At 42.3% G+C, this 13,933-nt stretch overlaps 1 protein-coding gene across 2 annotated transcripts in view; it reads right to left on the reverse strand.

Annotated features, from left to right (window-relative positions):
• Window positions 1-13,933, reverse strand: part of SYK (spleen associated tyrosine kinase) — a 37,419-nt gene that overhangs the window by 3,189 nt on the left and 20,297 nt on the right. Inside the window, exons 6-10 of one of the 2 annotated variants that reach the window (XM_065406535.1) lie at window positions 13,541-13,609; window positions 6,424-6,511; window positions 4,805-4,982; window positions 2,371-2,580; window positions 1,763-1,952 (exon numbers count right to left, since the gene is read on the reverse strand). In XM_065406535.1, coding sequence (XP_065262607.1) covers window positions 1,763-1,952; window positions 2,371-2,580; window positions 4,805-4,982; window positions 6,424-6,511; window positions 13,541-13,609 — 735 coding nt within the window. The remainder of the gene's footprint in view (window positions 1-1,762; window positions 1,953-2,370; window positions 2,581-4,804; window positions 4,983-6,423; window positions 6,512-13,540; window positions 13,610-13,933) is intronic. The other variant, XM_065406537.1, reaches the window with a different exon arrangement.

Below are 13,933 nucleotides of genomic sequence, written 5' to 3' on the forward strand. Positions count from 1 at the left end.
TGCACTCTGATTGTTTCTTAACTCTATTCTGTGGCAATACCAAGTTATCACAAGGCAATGTCACTGTGAAACTCCACTCTGCTTTTCAGTGGGAAAGAGGAATGCACCTTTGTCATCGACTCTCAGGGCTGGTCTACACTACTGCATAAGTCGATGTAACTTATGTCACTTAGGGGTGTGAAAACGACATCCCCTTGAGCGACATAAGTTACATCGGCTTAAAGTGCTGTCCACACCTTGCTATGGCGGCCTCTCGCAGAGGTGGAGTAATTATGCCGATGTAGTGTAGACATGCCCTCAGTTAAGATCCCCTCTTCACTTGAGACAAACTGTGCTTTTAAAGAGCTCATCCTGATCCCAAACATTTTAATTGTAATTAAAAACATATTTCTACTGTTTGTGGCTCCCCAACACCAATCATAATGAGCATCCTCACACTTTTCTTAATGCTACTGCTCATGTGTGAGAAACACCTGCCTTCATGCATGTTGGCCTCTAACTTACCTATGATGATAAATCAATCGAGTAGGAAGAAGAGGAGGAGAGGGCAGGGGCAAGGAATGATTTGAATTGCAAGGCCTCACATGCATATCTGGCTATTCACCTAGCCCTGGAGATGTTTTGACAAGGAAGACAGAGCAGTGAAAAGCATGGGGAGAAGCTGGTATCATAAGTTCATCCGAAAATGCTTCCACAGGGGTGTTGGATCTCATTTTAGCCCTAGATAATCTGCTCTTCAGGAAATACAACAGACCAGCTCCAGCTTAAAAAAGATAAAACCTTCTTGTGTTGGGAACAGGGGGAGCAAAAATCAGAATATAAGATAAGGGAATTAAACAGGGCTGCCCGGGGGGGAGGGAGGGGCAAGTGGGGCAATTTGCCCCAGGCCCTGGGCCCCACGGGGGCCCCCATGAGAATATAGTATTCTATAGTATTGCAACTTTTTTTTAATGGAAGGGGCCCCCAAAATTGCTTTGCCCCAGGCCCCCTGAATCCTCTGGGCAGCCCTGGAATTAAAAGAAGACATCATGGGCCCAAAGGTCTCCCTTGACTCCCAAGGACTGTTATATTTTTATGAAACTTGGCAGTCGTTTCCTTTCCTTTGGATGCAGGCAGTATAATTCACTTAAAACTGAACTGAACAGTTCCTCTAGAGAAGGATTTATTTAGCCATCATTTGACCAAACTGTTTTCATTCAACCCCCTCCCAAAATGAATCATCATATTTCAATAATATGAACAGTGTTAGGTTTAGTTTTGGTTGATGATGTTGAAAGAGTTTGGGTGCAAAATATATGAACATGGATTGACACTATTCTGTAGTAGAGTCCATTTCTAGGGCTGGTCAAACATTTTTAGTTGAAACTGTTTTTCAACAGTAAATTGGGCTTTTGACTAAACAAAAGAAACAAGGAAAGCGTCTGCTTTCCGTGGAAAACTTTGACTTGTAATCAAAAAACAAAATCTGACAAGTTTTTGCCTTTAGGCCAAAAACAACTTTTTGGCTGAAAATTCCCCAGTCCCCCCTTTTTTGTGAAAAATAGTAAAAAAATTCCATGGAATTTTTTTTCCCCCCCACCAGCTCCATCCATTTCAGTAAGGCCATTCCTTTGTTTTAATTACCGACTAACAGGCAACAAAATAATAAAATATGTTCTGTATTTCAACTTTCAGAATAACTACTTCAGCTGAAAATCATTCCATTAAAAAAAAAAAAAAAATCACATCACTATCAAAGTCATATACCTTGTACTAATCTTACCTTGTAATAATTCTCATCAGAAGCAAGAGCTTTGGAAAGTCCAAAGTCACTAATTTTGGCATAATGTTGGGTAACTAGCAACACATTTCTTGCAGCCAAATCCCTGTGCACAAAATTGTTTTCTTCCAAGTATTTCATCCCCATGGAAACCTGATGCACCAGCTCTGTTATATTCTTTTCCTTGACATGTCTGAAAGTCATAATTGGGTCTGTAAGAGGTCAGTAGTTCATTTTCATGACTTTTAATGGAGCTACTGTACAAATTCATTAAATGACCTTCCACGCATCGTATGGGTCATCATGTTCATTTATGTTTTACTAAACTTTAATTAGAACTGATGACAGAAGTTGCTCCTGAACAAAAATAAGAGTTGTATGCTCAGATCAACAGGCCATTGATAGTGGGGCATTTGGAAATGTTTAATTTATTCAAAAATGTGGCAGTTTCATCAGAAAATGTTTGATACCTAGGAGTCTTACAATAGCCTTCCAACTGTAGATTTAAGAAAGGAACCCTTTTCATTAGTATTTTTTTTTTTTAAAAGAACATACCAATCTCATTTCCTTTTTTGACAAAACCATATAAAACATACTCAAAGCCAACATACCGGTTTTTCTGCAAAAATTTATTTAATGGTCCAAGTTCCGCCATCTCCATTACTAACATCCAGGACTCAGCTTCACATATGCCTATCATTCTGACAATGTATGGGTTATCCAGTTGCTGCATTACATTGGCTTCTCTCAGTAATTCATCCTTTACGGCTGGATCATTATTCTCATTCTTAAGAATTTTTACAGCTACTGGCTTGGCACCCCTATAAAAGAAAGTCCAGTTATGGGATTACTTGTAACAAAAATTCTAACTTGCACATACACACAAATTTCTCAAGTGTTACTGTGCACCAACTTTGACACTTCTAGGTTTGTAGCGGAGATTAGAAGTGGTGATACAATTGGGACTTTTGAATTTTTTTTGGCACTGAAAGGCAAAAAAGTGTAACAAGAGTATCTCTTACAATGGGTGAAGACAGCTGAATGAAAGATAGAATTGAAGGAATCATAGGAAAAATGCACACACATCCAAGAGAAGGGTCTTGTAAACAACCCCAAGATCCTCATTCCCACTTTGGCCCCTTTAAAAGGCCTGAAGCAGCATGAAGGGGCCCTGAAAGCCATGTGTCTGGCTGGGGGAGTATTTCCCTGGTGCAGGCAAATGGAAAATAGCTATAAGGCTGCCTTCCAAGGACCACTTCATAAGCCCTGGTAAAGGAGCATGTTGATATGGTGTTGTGGGTGAGTAGGACTGATGTGTTGAGGGCAAGGCAGGAGTATGTAGCACTCCAGAGACTCTAGTCAGCACGGTGGCAGATAGGGCAGTCAGAGAAGGCTGCTGTAACTTAGAGCACGTGCAATTGAATGGGAAAGTCATTGTCTGGAGAACAGTGGTGAATGGTCATAATTTGGGCCCAACAAATTCATTGTCCATTTTGATAAATTTGACGAATATAGGATTTTTAAAATTGTAAATTTCACAGTTCCAGATATTTAAATCTGAAATTTCACAATGTTGTAACCTTTGGGGTCCCGACCTAAATTCCCTGTAATCTGCGCAGTTGCGCAGCAGCCTTCTTTGCGCCATGCAGGCGCTCAGGGAACCCGCCCGGGGACCTGCTGGGGCCGGGGGAGGGGCGCCCCTCCCCTGGCCCCAACCTAGCCTAGCCCCCAATCTGCCGTGGTGCCCCTCTCCCAGCCTGAACCCAGCCCCAACTTGGACTGCTGCGGCACCCCTCCCCGGCATGAACCCAGCTCCGACCTGGCCTGCCGGGGGAGAGGCGCCTATCCTGCGGTTCCAACCCTGGAGCTGCTGCAGCAGGGAGAGGCTCCTTCCCCTCCCACCCCAGCCCAGGTGCTGCTGCAGGGAGAGAGAGGGGGGGGGGGAGAAAGAGTCCTCTCTCTCTACCATAGCCCCGGAGCACCCTCCTGCACCACAAACCCTTCATCCCCAGCCCCACCCCAGAGCCCGCACCCTCAGCCAGAGCCATCACACCCCTGCACCCCCTCCCACACTCCAAACCCCTCGGCCCCACCCCCACCACATGAATTTTGTTCTGTGCACCAATATGAAGGGGATGTGTCACATCACCTCCATATTGGTGCACATAACAAAATTAATTCTTCACATGGGCGGGAAAAATTAGAGGAAACACTGGTCCCGACCCGAAAGAGGGTTGTGGGGGGCAGTTGCAAGGCTACTGTGGGGGGGGACGCGGTATTGCCACGCTCGTTTCTGCGCTGCTGGTGCTGGTGGCAGCACTGCCTTCAGAGCTGGGCTCCCAGCCAGCAGCCATGGAGCTTCCTGGAGTTGGGTCTGACCCAGCCCCAGGAGCAGCCTGTGCAGGGGCAGAGGAAGTACTGTCCCTACCCAGCCCAGCTAGGACTAACTGCTGGAGCCTGGCACAAGGTGGGAGCTCCCAGCTGGGGTGCCCCCAGCCCTGCCCCTCCCTGGCTCTGAGCCCAGGACATGGGGGTTAAAGGGACCTTGCGCTGTGTGTGTGTGTGTGTGTGTGTGTGTGTGGAGTGACCATGTCACTCACTTGACCATGGCACCCTGGAAGGTCACCCACATCGCCCACCCATAAGGCCGGTCCTGGCCCCCCACAAAAAGCAATGACCCCTCCCCCCCATAGCATGCCAACCTCACTTCTATGCTGCTAATGACAGTGGCACTGCCTTCAAAGTTGGGTGCCCGGCCAACAGCTGCCACTCTCCAGCTGCCCAGCTCTGAAAGAAGCACAGAAGTAAGGTGGCAATACCATGACCGCACCCCCCCACCCCCATAGCCAGATTTCATGGGAGAGATCAGATTTCACTACATAGATGTAGTGGGCACATTTCCACCGTATGGGCTAAAATAATGGCTAGGGAGTACATGAAGCTTATATATTTGGACACAGAGGGAGAAGTGTGTGTGAATTTCACCCTCAGTTACTGTATGTAAAACATTGGGTCACACTAAATGAAATGGTAGTAAAAACTTACTTTTTCATCATATAGAGCCCTTTCTTTACAGTACCAAAGTTACCAGAGCCAAGTTCTTCTTCATCCAGAGACAGCATTTTTCTGTCTAGTGAGACATTTTTGGGTTTTATCTCCTCTGGATCTGCATATGGACTTTCATAGACTTCTGTGTCCATGGGCAAGGCATCCCTCTGATCTCCTGCATTTCAACCAATGAACAAGTTATCAAATTACAGGAAGTATGTCCGTTACTTATGGTAGTTCGTGCTTTCACACCTACTGTATTCACAGTGTAGGTGATCAGAATGGTCACTCATACCTTTGGTTTAGCTGTATGAGTATTTGCTTAAAAAAAGTCCAGCTACTGAAAGCTTCATACACACATGGCGCTACTCGCATTGGGGGTAAGAATGGTAATCTACCTCATCTTTTTATCAACTTATTTTCCTTTCTACTACCACCAGCAGCGGAAAGTGTAGCATTTGTCATCACTACCTGCATTGTCCTTGTTGGTACACTGATGTGCAATTTTTTTTTCAGCCTTGTATACTTGAAAAATAAATAGAATGTTACAATTAAGTGAAGGCTTTCCGAGACAATGTTTGTGGAAGTTCTCTGCTGTGTGTGTCATTGTAAATGTTAGCATGTGCTCATATTCTGATAGATTGTGTAATCTTGGGGAAAAGTTCATTTATATGGTGACATCTTATTTGTATGCCCTTACCCTTTCCATTCCGCATAAATATCCACAGTCATCAACTTAAAAGCACAATGCTTTTCTGAAAAGTGACTCTGGTAAAACTGGCATCATGCACTTCTGTGTTTATTGTCAGAATGATTTCCAGATCTAATTTTCTCTGTTTAAAAGGAACATGATTTTTTACTACCTGCCAGCCCCGATCAACCTGGCACCCGAAAATCCAAATTGGGTTCTTTCCTTCTCTAACATCATGACTGGTGATGAAGATTCTGGAAACCAAATTAGGCGACCACTTGTACCTCTACAACCTGAGGTCTCAAAATTTAGGGGTGTGTGTATGTGTGTGTATTCTGCACTCTTTTTCAAGAGTGGTACAGCAGACATGTGCAGGAGCACTGCTGGGGAAACTTCCCTGCAGCTTCCAGATGCTGCAGGGCCCCTCTCCATCTGTCTAACATGCCTGAAGATGCATGTGGTAGAATCTAGCCCATAAGTAGTAATCATTTTTAAATGGTTTGAAATGTCTACATTTGTTGAAATGTTCACAAATTTTAAAAGTTGACAGCAACATTGTTACTGAACAAACACTGAATTATCTGTCTGAGCTCTTATCCATATGTAAAGGGCATTATGCCAGCACTGAGCCTTATGCTATTACTGCCCAAAGGGGGAAAACAGGCAAACCCTAAATCACCCACATATTGTTATTCATATTGTACCAACTCCTCTGACCAGGATGCTGTGTCAATGTGGTGCTGCTCACGGGAAGAGAGCTGAGAATGTAGTGGGGTTCCATACAACCTCAAACTCTGTGTCAAGGAGCCATGGGAAAGGGAGAGAAGAAGGAAGGATCCTTCTCTGTATGTCTGGGCTTGGTAGCGATTATTATTGGCAGGGAAAGGGAAAGGTTTTGGTATTGACACAACATATCTCTGCCTACCTTGTTCAGCTCCCATTAGAGCTCTCGTCCTCTGCAGCACATAAGGATTAAAAGATGCTGAATCATCATGAGGCATGGATGGATGGAACTGCAGCACACAAATAGAATTTTTCAGTTTGCTTAAGAAATGGTGCCTTTGAAAGTTTTTTTTTTTTCAGGGGATTATGGCATAATGAATGCTAGAAAGACGTAGGTGGAGAATTAGAGAGTAAGAAAGGGGTCAAACCAAACATATCTCATTCTTCAGGTTATTGCTTGAGTAAATATGCAGGCCAAATAAAACATATGCTGCTAAAGCAGAACAAGATACTGCAAATATTTCAGAGCATTGATTCTGAGAGAATTAACTTTAATGGTTTATGCACAAATCTTATCCTGTGGTCATTTTAATTTACATGCAGTTTTCAAATCCTATTTCAGTGTAACACTGGAAGTCCTCAGTATTTTTCTTTAATTTTTTTACCCCCTAATTTAGTCTCTCCAAACCCAGGCCATACAGAAATTCTGAGCACAATATATATATATCTATTGTCAATGCACATATTGTAGAAATGGCTCCAATTCCACTATTTTGAGGAAAACAAAGGTAGATAGAGATGACTTTAATACTCTTAGACAATCAAAGATTATGGGCCAGATTCTGTGCCCTACCCAGTCCCCTTTGTGCTTGTCTCGTTGCATAAAGGGGCCAGAAACTCACCCTACCTCTCCAGCATGTAGAGCCAGTTACGCTACCCCCACTGCAAACTTTGCTGTAGGGGAGTGCTAGGGCAGGGAGAGAATATGGCTGGTGTGAAGGGTGTTCCAGTGATCCCTGGTTGGTAGATGGCCCTTTGGGACCATAGGCAGCCAATCTAGATTAGATAAATCCCCAGACTCCTCTAAATCTATTCTGGGACTGTTATAGAACCAGCTTCAGGATCCGGGAGCCACAACCAGTTACTTTGCAGCTGAGCCCTAGATTTCTTCTGTTCTCTGAAAAGATCATAGCTGATGTTGTAGCAATAATATGAAAGATGGCTTTGAATGGTATAAGCCAACCAATGGAATTCACATTCTTAGAAGTGAGTTATTCAGCTATAAATACTCAGACACCAAGAAATGTTTGCAAGGATCCAATATATAACAAACATATTGTACTTGAAAGACAGTAGATGGCTTGTTTTGTACATATTGGATTCTATTACTGTTTTTAAAAGCTTTCTTTATATCTGCAACTTTTATTTTTGATGGCACAAACAAAACAGCCATAGTTTTCAAGTTAGGATAAACAGAACTTCTGAACTCCTTAGTATTTCTGATCAATTATTTGGTACGCTATCTTTTATACCTCTCAGTCATAGCATTTCCTAAGAAAAGAAGCCATCGTTCAGGAGGTATTTCCAGCCAAAACCTAAAGAAATAATTTTGCCCAATCGGGTATACAGAAAAGGTTTTACTACATAAAATTTTAGAGCAAGCGCCAAATAATGGGCTAGCTTGATCTCCTCAGGTCTACCATGGTCCATTTGTGCCACTGTACTGGCATAGTGGGTCTATAGCCCTCCCTCCCCCCCGTGGTGCTGGAGCATGGTAGGCTACATCGGAAATGCCCAGAACATTTCACACTCTGGTTTGTCCAGGTGGCTGGAGTGTCCCCTTAGGACCATATGCAAACAAGCATAAATTAGAGCATTCCTGAGGCTGCTCTGACATATTGCAGGGGCCAAACTGGCCCTTGGCCAGCTCCAGAATCGTGAAGCCAGAAAGATAGTATAAAACCACATTTGTCCCTCTTCTCCAACCTTAACTTTGGGTCCTAGGGCGAGTGAGCCCTTCCAGACCCAGGAATTAAGGCCTATGTTTCCTTGGCATATGTCACTTCACTTTATGGGGTCACATTTTTATCTAGGTCATAGAGTTTTACTAAAAGCATCCTGACAACAAATTCAGCAAAGCAAAAGGAGAGAGTTAATATTAGACATTCCACAAAGAGAAAAGAGGGACAAAATTAAAAAGTAAATAGAATATGATTTACTGGTCTCTCATTTCAACTGTTCACCTAAAAGATTGTGCTCTAGGAGCCCATCCATGGGAGCATGAGCTAGGGGAGGAGACTAGCCATGAGGGAAAGCAGTATCCCCCATTTTTAGGGGAGAAGAGGAAGGGAGACAGGGGCTGGAAGGCTAGGAAGAAGAAAGATGGGGAAGCCAGGAGGAAGAAATGAAATGATGTGACCAAGGGGGAAGAAAAGAGATTGAAAGGAAGGTTAAAAAAAAAAAATGATGAGGCTACAGATGAGAAATGGGAGATCTGGGGGAATGGTGAAGTGAAAGAGATTGGAGAGAGGCTGTTTGGTTGATTTAGGGACAGAGTGTCAGAGCATAGAAGGTCAGTCCTAATTTCTTCTAGTATTCCTTTTACTGTCAGTTACAACGGGCTATAAATGATCCAGTCAAAAGAGGCATGGAAGTGAAGGATGGAAAAAAGGGGGCGAATGCCCAGAAAAGTTGAGAGGCTGCTTGTAAAGGATGTTTCTTCTTTTGGCAGTGCAGCATTTGCAGCAAAGTTGGAAGCGAGGAGTTCTGAAATGCATAGCAGAGGTGGGCTCTTCAATTTCAGAGAAACAGTGGCATTGTAAAAAATAGCTCCCTTTCATCCTGCTTACACTAGGAATTGTTACTTAGCACAGCAAATAAAACATTTACCCAAAGATGTGTGGGTCCGGCCAAATTGTCTGGGGACCATGGGTTGCAGACTACCTTGGGCGAGGTTGCCATTGCCACATGCCCACAACTTACAGTTGGAAGTTGTTCAGTGGGAGTTGAGGGTGCCCAGTACTACACCAAAAGTACTTGGATTTGTACGATTGTGCTAAGCATGGGAAGTTGTGAACCCAATGCCTTGAAATGTTCCCTGATGCTTACTTTAAAAGCCTACGCAGGAAACCAGATTAAGTAAAGCCCTTTTGCCATAGCTGTAGCTCCCAGATAACCAATGCAGCATGACATTCTCATTTTATTTCTTTTCATGATTGGCTGAATGTTCTCTAGAGCTTGTACAATTACTGTGCTTGCATAAAAGGGAGTTATTGCTGCTGCTAAATTCAGCAGACCTCTTTGCTTTTTAGATGAGCAAAGATTTTATGCACAATTTTTTTTCTCAAACAGAAGCTCAGGAGAAATGTGATATAAATGGGGAAAGGGCTTAAAAAATAATAAACTCAGAATTTCTAGTGGACTGGAATTTGCTGATTGAAACTATGAGCCAAATACATACTTGATAGTAATACAAATCTGGAGCCTAAATCATAAAGAGGTAAAGTTATGAAAGATCAAAAAGTAATTCTTTTTGCATTTTGATAATTAGTAAGATATTCTGATTTATACCTGATCCAAATTTATATATGGAAGTATTCTGCCTCTTTCATTTACTAATATTCATAACCAAAAATCCAGTAGGTTAGCACTCAGACCTTACTAGCTAAGCAAACACCTGACACGTCTAAGACATTTTAGCCCCCACTAGATGGCACTAGTTGATTTAAATTTTCTTTTTTGGCAGGTGACTTGGACTTCCTTTGTCTAAACTTGACTCTAAAGGAATGTTTGAGCTGTTTATTTTGAGTCACTGAAGAAGCTACCAGGAAACATTTTGGTTTGACATTAAGATATAAAATCAACATGATCTATTTTTGAGCTTTTTAAAATGCACATTCTAGAAACTTCTGGCTGTAATTAAGGAGAAATAATAATCTTCCTAATTAATGAAGTCAAAATAAACTTTGACCTCCAGCTCAGTATGTTAATTTTTGAGCATGGGTTATAATTTTGCATTATCTTAAAACCTGCATTATTGTTGAGTACTCAGACACGTAACGTTAAATGGCTATCAAATCAGGTTTCAAAAGCTACCTCCCATTTCCTAAAAATATCAGGCTTTCCTTACAAATATGTGCGTAATAACAAAAACTGCTCTCCAGGACTGCAATTGTCTTCACAACATCCACACAAAAGTACAGACTATTTGGTATGATGCTATACTGCAGCCACCAGACATTATTTTGCTGCACAGCAGCCTCTCAAAATGCGATTCTGCAATCCATATGTGTCACAAGACAAGGCTGCCTTTACTAGCACTCACTTGAGATCCACTCACTTTGCACATTTGGGCCTATGACCTGCACCTTTTGAAGACAACAGAAGTCTTATTATTTAATTCTACCCCATTTTTTCCACAATATTTACCTTCCACTGTCACAAAGTGCATGAGAGAGACTGGACTACAGTAATTAATATGGTTGTAGCTGCCATGTGTCAGCTTCTGGAGTCTTAGATCAATGTATGATCATACCCAGGGCCGGCGCTTCCATTTAGGCGACCTAGGCAGTCGCCTAGGGTGCCAGGATTTGGGGGGGCGGTATTTTGCCGCCATTGGCGGCAATTCGGCGGCGGGGGGGTCCTTCCGCGCTCCGGGTTTTCGGCGGCAATTCTGCGGCAGGTCCTTCACTCGCTCCGGGACCCACCGCCAAAGTGCCCCGAAGACCGGGAGTGCGGAAGGACCCCCCCGCCGCAGAATTGCCGACGACGACCGGGAGCGCGGAAGGACCCCCGCCTAGGGCGCCAAAAACCCTGGTGCTGCTCCTGATCATACCACTAGGATTCCATAATCTTCCATCAAATGCTGGTTCTTACTGGGATCACCAGGAGTTATGGCATGAAACTGAGAAAGGGAAATTTAGCCAGAAGGAAAAGCTTTCTCACAATAGATGTATCCCACTGGGGGAACAGTCTTCCAAGGAAAGTAGTGGAAGCACTATCACTTAGAACTTTTAACAGTAGACTAGAGAAAACACTAGTAAATATATAATAGCATTGAAAGGCAGGTAGTTTAGAGGAGAGGTTTTCTCTATCTGTAATTTCTATGCTCCCCAAAAGCATTTAACGTGTATTATATTGCCACAGTGAACAGAGTTGTAGTTTCCCTGAAACAGTCCACATTTTCAGCTCAAATCTCACAAGGTAGTTTGATTCTGGGCTGTCAATCTGTAAACTGGCGAGATCCCGCCTGATAACCACACACACATTTGTTTCTGAAGGAGTGAGAAGAAATCCTGAACTGTTGTGTATTAGCCATTGGTGCTAGAAGTTTAGTTCTGAAAGAATAAATGTGGCAAAATAAGAATGTCGTTAGCCTTTTAAGGGACTGCATGTTGAAGGAAATTTTTCAAGGAGAAATTTTCAAAGGCAGAAATGAGAGTTATATGTCCAACTTCCACTGAAAGCCAACAGGAGTTTGGTGCATCTAACTCCCATTTCTGCCTTTGAAAATCTCCTTCTTAAATTCCTGGACACAGACTTTTCTATGAAATATAAGATAATACAATACTTTGTCTTATGAAAACACTATTAATGCATTGGTTAGGATGGTTCATATTCACCTAAAAATGAATGAAGGTCAGGAGTCAATGATGGTAGCGTAATCCACCTGCAATACCACTGATTAGGAGGTGAATTGACTTGCTGAAGAAGGAACAGATAAGGATGCTGTTGGTTGGCTACAGTCTTTTGTTGCTGAGTGTTTATAGACCTGGTGATGTCCAGCAACTACTGTTATTTCCTGATGGTGCTCTCCACAGAGTTCCATTCTACATCCACTATGATCCAGTGTGCATGTGAGTCTATTGGGGAGGTGGATGACAGGTGGGTGGCAAATATTGAGGATAAATGGTGTTGCCAGCATGCTAACAATCCACCTCTAGGTCCCTCTGATCCAGTGCATATAGGCAAACACTTGTCTGTGTCTACCAGAGATTGGAGTCTAGGGGAGGGTGAGCTTGCTGAGGCTCAATCTGGAGAAGATTTATGGGATGTTAAGTTTGGGGAAGTAACTGGAAGATTTGTGAAACATTATAACTTCTCTTACAGAGGCGTTTTTTGTGATGTGGGTGCATAATCTGGGGTCTGCTTTGATGCCCATCTAATACTAGATGACTAGATAGCAGCAGTGACCAAGATGGCTTTTTTCCCATCTATACCTGGCAAGAATTCAGACCCCAAGGAACTTATTAACCAACAACAGCGTAATAAGAAAACCAAACAAACACACCTACACTCCTCATATACAACATCATGGGCAAATTTTCAGATGGGCTTTAAAATCTGTGTCCATAAGTATTGTGCACACAAACAAGCACATGTGCATGCAAATGGGGCATTTACAACAAGGCCTTCTTCTGCAAGTCTTCACATGGTGCCCAGCAGAGAGCAAAGGTTGTTCGTGCTCCAGCATGACAAATAAGGTAAGCACTAAGCATAGTTCTCCACACTGACCAGGAGTAAATCTCAAACAATCTTTTGTGTCTGCTTCTTTACTCTCAAGAACATAGGGTTAAAAAAGGGTGACGTGTGGGTGAAAGAAAGGACATAAGTGTTATTCTCAATATGCAATGAAGCTATTAGGTATGTGCTTGAGGCTTTGCCTCTATACCTATCAGTGTGCAGCGATAATTTATTGGCCATGTAGGAGTATTCTCTTTAATGCAGGATTGAGTTCTCCGGCACCCCCTACCTACTTATTGTGCTTATTCTTGCAACACTGCACTTGCACAATGCATGACCAACCCCAAGACATAACAACATGATCTGTGCACATAAGTTCTGTAGAAGCATTTTAGTGGTTGTTTGAATATTTGACCCTAAATGTACTCACTAATACATAAAGCAAGCCAATTTTCTGATGGCTAGTAATTATTTACATTAGAAATATAATTTTGTACTGGTATAATTTATTATTTTTTAAAGTATCTCCCTTGTATTGTATCTCAGGCATACTGAAAACAGTGCTAACATTTCTGGATGTGAGGAATTAAGTTATCTAAAAATACAAAAAAAATCTTTTACCGTTGCTAAGGATCAGGCATTGGTTTAATTCAATTAACCAAGACCACATTTGTGCATATGATTTGTGATTAGATAAAACAAGGATTAGAAGCAAAAAGATTATCAAATCTACACGAACAAATTGTTAGTAGCCAGACACATGCTTAGTATCAGCAAGCCAGAAAAGAAGTGAGGTTAGCCAAGTGTGGGTAAGTCTTTTCACTCATTCAAAAACCTACAAAGACTATATTATGCACCTTTTTGCTGCCAGGCTTTGGAAAGGTGTACGATTTGAGTCTTGAGATAATTCCACCTGTTGACCAAGTCTAGAAACCATAATGTCAAAGAGGAACAGTAAATGTGTCAGGAAAATATCTAACGGTAATTTATAAACAGATGTACTTTTACAAGAACAACCTTCCAAAACATTCCTGGTATTTTCTCTACTCTGCCTCTAAGTATACTTTTAAATTATTACGCTGAATCAAAAAGTATGCAAAAGTAACATGTGAAATCTCCAACAGATCTTCCCTAAACCATATCACTCCCTCCCCTTCCAAGTCTCTCCTTTAGAAATCATTATATCCCAACATAAAGGAGAGAAACACAACTGTTACATGTTGACTAGCATCGTTGGGATAAATTCTGCT

The sequence above is a fragment of the Emys orbicularis genome, chromosome 6 (genome assembly GCF_028017835.1).
Source record: "Emys orbicularis isolate rEmyOrb1 chromosome 6, rEmyOrb1.hap1, whole genome shotgun sequence".
In the NCBI taxonomy this organism is placed as follows: Eukaryota; Metazoa; Chordata; order Testudines; family Emydidae; genus Emys; species Emys orbicularis.